We start from the raw sequence: 7,500 nt of genomic DNA, 5'->3' as shown, positions 1-7,500 counted from the left end.
TGTCCAAAGTCCAAATAAAACAAAAACTCACTAAAATAAAATAAGGTGTTGTGATCAGTTATACTAATAACAACACAGCTGGTTGTTTTTTCTTTCAAAAAGCTTTATTGCTTTTACATTGGATGGGTTTTGCATATCTGTGTTTAGTGGACAGCCCTGCTGTATGTTGATGAATGCCAAATATGCATCAAACCAGCTTTTTTATTGGAACATTCAAAGAGAGAACAACTTTACATAAGTGGTCACTGGCTAGTTAGGTGAAGCTTGGAGGAGGTCTGAGGTGGAGCTAAAGGGCGCCCCCTGCTGCAAGCAAAGCGTGTGCCGAGATAAAGGCGCTCTCTTGTTTATGGGGTCCATAGATTTTTGTCATGAAGCAAAGAGGGTGTTTGTGTTGTCATGTCCATCTGCACGCTTGTGTGCGTGTTTATTTCTTGCGGTAGTCTCCCTGCTCGGGGAACTGGTCCCCGTAGCGTCTCAGTATGTCCTGGAGGGTGGGCATGACGTGCGACTGGGGCTGGAAGGACATGTGAGGCTCCTCCTGGCCGCTCTGGTAGGGCTCGGCCTCGTACGGGTCCTGCTCCGGCATGCGCTCGCTCTCCGCCGCCGCCTCCGCCTCCGCCTGGCTGGGCTTGGGCTCGAGTTGGGGCTGGGCATGCTCGGGTTCGAATCGACGCAGGCGACAGTCGGGGTCGTACTCGGGGTCGCAGTGCGGGTTGGAGGGTTCCAGGACGCCGCTGCGGCTGCCGTCAGCGTTCAGGTGGGGCTCGTAGGCCTCGGCGGGGAAGGGGATGCGGCGGTGAGCGTTGGGTCGAGGCTCAGTAGGTTTTAAAGGGAAGCACTCGCGGTCGTAGCCGATGAAGCAATCGTAGCCCTCCTTGGTTTTTCCCGGGGGGCCCAGTGGGTGGCGCTCCTCCCGAATGGGCTCCTCGTAATTGGGCTGAGAGAATGGATACTGGTGCCGGGTGGCGGGAGGACTGTGGCGGTGCATGGCGGCGGCGGCCTCTCTCATTGCAGAGAAGGGATCATTGGGGTTGGACTCGGGCGCCGCCTCCATTGGAGGGGCGTATGGATCGTTGACCTGAACGTGAGCCATTAAGCGGCGCAGCATTGCATACGGGTCATTGGCGGGCGGCGAAGCTGGGGCGTTAGCCTGGCGGTACATGGCGTAAGGGTCGCTAACACTGTTAGTGCTAGCATAAGCATCCCGATACATGGCATAGGGATTATTGTAGTGCTCGGCAGCAGGGGGAAGGGCACGAAGGGCGGCGGCCTCCTCGGGTTCCTCTTGTTGGTACGACTCTGGGGGGCTGGCGAATTTGGTGGCGGTAAGGGGGTTGCAGCCATCCTCAAAGAGGGGGTTGCAGGACCCTATGCCAGCAGGGGCAGTGATTTTGGAAGCCCGGGGAGCCTGGAGGGACAAAGACACTAAGATTAGAAACTTCTACAGATGAAATCAGAAACGCAGGTTTGTTGCACCAATCTCACCGCTTGGGAGGCAGAGTAGGCGCAGTACGGATCCCGGAGTGGGTCACAGTTGGGGTACTTCAAGTTGAGACCAGAGGGGGCCCTCGGTACCAGCTGGGGTATGCAGGTGGGGTCCTTCTGGGGGTCACAGCCGAGTTGGGCATAGGAGGGCGGGGCCCCGCCGGAGGGTGAGTAACCATAGGCGGCTCTCAAGTGGTACTGCAAACACTCGACGTCTTCAGCGCCGCAGATACGCAGCAGCTCAGCCTTCTGCTCCTGAAAAGTGGAAAACGTATTTCTAGCGGGATTCTACCACTGAGTAGCAAAGTGACGAGCTTCTACCTTAGGAAGGAAAGAAATTGACGACGGTGCGAAGTAGTGGTAACCCGACTGTGGCTCTTTGGCTGGGGCAGAGCGCACGTAGAGAGGAGCGGGGGTCTTGACGGGGGAAGGTGCAGGGGGGGAGGCAGGCAGCACCAGCGGCAAATACGGACTCTTGCCCGAGACCAAGGCAGCGTACAGGCAGTGGGCGTCCTTGGTGGGGTCACAGGTTTTGACCGGCGCAGGCTTTGGGGGCTCTGGCTTGGGCCTGCTGGTGTACGACGCCACACAGTTGGGGTCGTCCGAGTCGGCGCAGGACTTGTAGATGTCGCCCAGGTGGCTCAGGTAAGCCTTGTATGAGCGACGACTCTCTGCGCGGTTCTTGTTCTGGAGGTACGCCAGGTAGATGCGGTCCATCTCCTGAATCTAAAAAGGGGAGAGTCTGAGATTACTTTGGGGGAAAAAAAATAGTCCTGGAGGTTAACTCACCGCCTCCTGGTTGCCGTTGTCCGTGAAGTACTTGTACCATCCCCAGAAGTCCGAGTGCTGCTTGTACCAGCTGATGTTCCTGCGGTTACGGATTAGTCTCCTGTGGGACGCTGCCGCCGCCGCCTTCTCCTGGATGCTCTCCCCCGCTGAGGGCGAGAAGGAAGTCACAGATAATCCCCAAGGCTTTTGAGCGCCGGAATGGTGACTTTTAAAAAGTTTTGCATGCAAAAATGTATTTAGTCATGCAGAACAAGCGTTGTATTTACCATCACGCTTGGCTTTGCTGGCGACCGGCCCAGCGGACACGTCGGCTGCAAAAAAACGAAGAAAACAACAGCAGATGTGAACAGAAGCAGTTTGCGTTGACTTTTGCTTACACCGACTACGATGATGAAGAACGACGTTAACGCACAAACGCTTACAGGCGCAAATTCTTCAATAAAAAGGACAGCGGTTCCTCGCCTTCGCCCGCAGGGGCCCGCTGACTACGGCTCTTTGAAGATTTTATAGGTGGGCCTGTAACACTGTGGACCCCCTGCTGGTTTCTAAAAGCTGCGTGTGAGGGAACAGTGGATTCAGCTTTTCTGCAGGCTTCTTTCATCTCCCCAGCGAAAAGGTGTTAATGCCTTGCAGAAGGAGAGGAGGAGGATGGAGGGATGGTGGGGTTAGAGGGGGCTTCAAAAGTGCCTAAAGTAAAAACATCATTCTTTCTGTTGATCAAAAAAAGCTCGTTCAGGAAGCGATGGTGATGTAATGCCAAGGAGGAGGAATGTTTCTTTTTAAACGAAGCGTCTGGCACATCTGGAAACAGGGGAGCAGTTTGAGGAGGAGGAGGTGATGCTGACAGGTAGTCATTTTAATTTTTTTTTTACATGAGCATGAAAGAGAAAAAAAAACTCCTCCTTCCTTCTGTTTGAAAAGGGGGAAGTAAGTATTTAAAACTTGTAAATCTGACAGTCACCTCCTACCTGAGCTGATCTGAACCAGGTGGTGGAGATTTGTTTATGATCGTCATGATGAATAAACACGATGAACAGATGAGGAACTGTCAGCAATAACATAAGTCTCACTCAGGAGTGTGTGTTTTTTTTTTGTTGCCAGGATGGAAAAATATTTTAAAATTGTAAAAAATAAAAAAAAATAAAGACTTATATGAAAGCTTTTTTTGTGATTGTTTGGCAAGAATGTAAAAATATTTTAAAATTGTAAAGAAAGAAAAAAAAAGACTTTATTGAAAGCTTTTTTGTGATTTTGGGGGCGGCATGGCGTAGTGGGTAGAGCGGCTGTGCCATAAACCTGAGGGTTCCAGGTTCGCTCCCCGCCTCTTGACACCCAAATCGCTGCCGTTGTGTCCTTGGGCAGGACACTTCACCCTTGCCCCCGGTGCCGCTCACACACACTGGCAGCCTCGCTTCCGTCAGTATACCCTTGGGCAGCTGTGGCTACAAATGTAGCTTACCACCACCAGGTGTGAATGAATGATGGGTTTTCACTTCTCTGTGAGCGCTTTGAGTATCTAATAATAGAAAAGCGCTATATAAATCTAATCCATTATTATTATTATAAAAATGTTTTTGAATTATTATTTTTATTTTTTAGACTTTAATGAAAGCCTTTTTTGATTGATTGGCCACAATTTTAAAATGTTTTAGATTTTTTGGAATTCATCGTGACGATGGATAAACACATTGAATAGATGAGGAATTGTCAGCAATACTACACTTCTCATTCCAGGAATGTGTGTGTTTGTTGGTGATTGTTTGGCCAGAATGTAAACATGTTTTTGAAATGTATTTTTATAGACATTTATGAAAGCTTTTTCTGTGATTGTGGCCTAAAATGCCTGATTTTTGCAGAAAAAGTTGCACTGGTTTTAACCCTTTTTTTTCTAATGAACATTACATCCCCTTGAGATTTTATGAATTTTTAATCAGTGTTTTGTTTTTTGTAACCCTAACCCCAAAAAGTACAGGATTTTAACCAGTCTAACAAACTATGATTTATTTTTCCTCTTGAAATGAAACATTGTTGAACAGCTAACAGTAATTTACTGGATATTGCAAGCCTTTTGTGAGCTGTCGGGATTTCTGGAAGTTTTTCTGGAAGTTCTTTGCAAAAATTGCAATGAAAAGCGCATTGGGTTTTTTTTCCTTTTGGTGGGAAAAAAGGAAAGTTGCAATAAAAAATGTTGTGATTTTCCCCTTTGAAATTATAAAAGGGACATTTGCTAAAGAAAAAGTAATTAATGAAGAAATATGAACAAAAAGACTAAGAAAAACATGTGACTAACATGGCACAAAAATGTGCAAAATAGGCTTCAAACAATACAAACAATCCTAAAAAAACATTATTTAAAGAAGGACACATTGTATAACAGCTGTACACTGACTACTCAAAAGTACATCCAAGCTTCATTTTTAGCATTATCCTCTGAATAGATGGTTGAAGGGTGTACTCACTTTTATGAAATTTTCTATTATTATTTTCAATATATTGTTTTTCTTAAAGTGTATTCACCTTCATATCTTATCCAACCGTGTGCTCCATTTGACTACAATGAAATATGAAGTAAAAACTTTCATTTAATATGCTGCACTTGTACAGCATTGGGACATGTCATCTAACAATACAGTGGTACCTCTGTTTTTGGTAATTCAATCCAGAAAGTCAGACAAAAAAAAATAATCTCAATTTTTCCCCATAAGAAATAACTTAAATTTGAACGGAAAATATGAACACCAAACGTGAAGAATTCTAGTTTTAAATTCACAAAACAGTGTAGAATACATATAACTAAGTAATGAAATAGATAAATATATATTTAGCATCATGTTTAGCTTTATTGAATTATTTTTTTGGCAACCTTTGTACTTTGCTACGAATTATTTCTTAAATCCAATAGTGTTTCTCACCTTCTTTATCAAAGTACTAGCATTCACAACTTTTTTTGGCCCCACGGTGGATTATTTTGCAGTTGTATGTATAATCATACGCGGGCAAACAGAGTAGTTTGTTCCACGCAATATTTTGCCATTAGATAATTGAGACGATGCAAAGATAATTTTGGGCTAAGAGTTTTGGAAACAAAATGTGTGATTTCCAATGTTGAAACAATTCTTAATATATATTTTATTCATGTCTATGTAGGAAAACCCTCAGCACTAGCAGATTTCATGACAAAAGTACACTTTTGAAGTACCACTGATTGACTGACATTAAAATACAGTAGCGTTGTAGGCCTAAGTAGTCGTTAAAAACAATGCAGAAGTTTAATTTAACATGTATATTTATTTGGCCACTAACATTACACAGTTTGAACAGTAACACTTGTAGGAAGGTAAAACATTGTACTTTAATCAATTTCAATACTTTGGCGTACCACTAGATAGAGCCTGCGTACCAGAGTTTGAGAATCACTGGTTTACTTTATTGAATAGTAGGAAAAGTACACTTCATATTTCATTATTTGACAGCTAAATATTGCTTTGTGAAATAAAATGTCGAACTGTTATTGCATAAATCCGAGCGTCCACTGCAGTGGACATTACATGCCGTTATTAGAAGACATATATAGTGATACTTCAACAATATGTTTATTATAGTTATAGTACAGTTTGCAGTGGAGTATAACTGTACCCCACTGAGAGCGCTCTCTCATGCTACTGCTACTTGGACAAGCAAAACGTATTTTAATGGCCTCCACAGGGTGAACTCACCAGGCAGCAGCATCAGCATCAGTGTGGCAGCCAGCAGGGCGGTGACGCCGGTCCTCCTCGCTCCAGCCATGACTCGTCTCTTCTCCTGCCGAGACAAAGTTAAAGTGCTTTTAACGAGAACAGAAGTAAGAAATGACCCCAGACGTCACCGTGAACTTGACCAATTTACGGAAGAATAACAGAGCTTCTTACCTGTGGTTGCCTAGGCGACAAGTCTCACTGCGGAACCGGCTGGGGGATTCTGAGTGACCCGGATGACTGATTGGTCCACCTGTGCTCAAAGTGTGTGTGCGTGTGGCTCGACTCGACTCCCTGAGACAAACTGCCGTGACGGACTGAGCGGTGCCAGGTTTTAAACAAGGCCCATCATCACTGACACACAACAGGTATTCATTAACAGTCGTACAGCAAACACACACAGGGAGGAGGGGGGTTCAAGACCAAGCTCAACGAGCGCTTTGATTGGCTGAGGGCTTCTGCTGGATCATTTACCCTGAGGGCACATTTGGGGATTCATGCAATTCATTTTTTATGCTTCTTAACATATCAATCAGCTTTTGACCACATCGAAAAATGTTCGGAATTTGTTTCATTTACTTTTATGAAAGGGTCCGTTTTGCGAATAGAGGATAAAAGTGTTTTGAATAAACTCTCCTTATTCCAAGAATAATCATGCAGCACAATGTTATCAATTATTGGCCTTTTAAATCTGCAATAGCCTTGTCTCATCTCTTTGGGAAATATTGCATAATTATCCCCATTGAAAAATAATATCAGGAGCTATATTAAAAAGATAATCAAAACTTCAGAAGTTGTACTTTTTTTTGTTTTTACAGTTGTATGGGGGTTGGGGAGGGTGAAACATTTTGGGACCTAAGAATCAATTAAAAAGATAACTACCTGTCCAGGTATGATATACAGTACCTACCAGCCTGTTGATTCACTATTTGTTATTTAGGCTCAAATGTGCCCGCGTTGCGTTCAAGTGCAGCCATACAGCGTGGGAGAGGATTGATGAAGGTCAGCGAGTTACCAGAAGACATGTGAAGCCAATGAGAGGATTTGTCTTGAGACTTTTTATGAAAGCCTGGTTGTGGTTGTTGAGCAGGATTTAAATATATTTTAGAAATGTATAAAAAAATAAGACTTTTATTAAAGCTTTTCTGGGATTGTTTGGTCAGGATTTAAGTGTTTTTTAGGCTTTTATGCAAGCTCTTTTTGGGATTGTTTGGTCACAACTTAAAAATGCTCTTTTTTTCTTTTTATTTCAGACCTTTTATAAAACATATTTTTTATTACTTGGCCAGGTTTTAGAAATGTTTTTGAATACATTTTTTAGAGTTTTATGAAAGCTTTTTTGGGTTTGTTTGGCCAAATTTTAAAATATTTTTGAAATTATTTATTTTTTACTTAATAAAAGCTATGTTTGTGATTGTTGGACTACAATTTTAAAAGGCTTTAGATGTTGTATACATTTTTTTAGACTTTTGTATAAGCTGTTTTGTGTGAT

At 43.7% G+C, this 7,500-nt stretch overlaps 1 protein-coding gene and 1 long non-coding RNA gene across 2 annotated transcripts in view; one reads left to right on the top strand and one right to left on the bottom strand.

Annotated features, from left to right (window-relative positions):
* Positions 1-7,500, top strand: part of LOC133609526 (uncharacterized) — an 11,892-nt gene that overhangs the window by 3,784 nt on the left and 608 nt on the right. Inside the window, exons 2-3 of the long non-coding RNA XR_009815734.1 lie at positions 5,980-6,115; positions 6,197-6,376. This is a non-coding gene — a long non-coding RNA (uncharacterized lncRNA). The remainder of the gene's footprint in view (positions 1-5,979; positions 6,116-6,196; positions 6,377-7,500) is intronic.
* On the bottom strand, positions 128-6,319 carry and1 (actinodin1). The gene is made up of 7 exons (XM_061965148.1): positions 6,183-6,319; positions 5,991-6,075; positions 2,541-2,585; positions 2,275-2,420; positions 1,807-2,211; positions 1,486-1,740; positions 128-1,408 (listed from the first exon to the last, which is right to left on the bottom strand). The coding sequence occupies exons 2-7, from the start codon at positions 6,058-6,060 to the stop codon at positions 425-427; spliced, it is 1,905 nt and encodes a 634-aa protein (XP_061821132.1). The 5' UTR covers positions 6,061-6,075; positions 6,183-6,319; the 3' UTR covers positions 128-424.

Source organism: Nerophis lumbriciformis, linkage group LG07, assembly GCF_033978685.3.
Source record: "Nerophis lumbriciformis linkage group LG07, RoL_Nlum_v2.1, whole genome shotgun sequence".
Lineage (NCBI taxonomy): Eukaryota > Metazoa > Chordata > Actinopteri > Syngnathiformes > Syngnathidae > Nerophis > Nerophis lumbriciformis.
Note: the sequence above shows the minus strand (reverse complement) of the source record. Positions and strands in the feature narration are given on the sequence as shown.

Excerpts from the sequence above, each read along its gene's own strand:
- and1 (XM_061965148.1), bottom strand. The coding sequence starts at position 6,060 with ATGGCTGGAGCGAGGAGGACCGGCGTCACCGCCCTGCTGGCTGCCACA. Across the intron at positions 2,421-2,540 it reads CAGCAAAGCCAAGCGTGATG|CGGGGGAGAGCATCCAGGAG; the intron begins GTAAATACAACG and ends TCTCGCCCTCAG. Across the intron at positions 2,212-2,274 it reads ACAACGGCAACCAGGAGGCG|ATTCAGGAGATGGACCGCAT; the intron begins GTGAGTTAACCT and ends TCCCCTTTTTAG.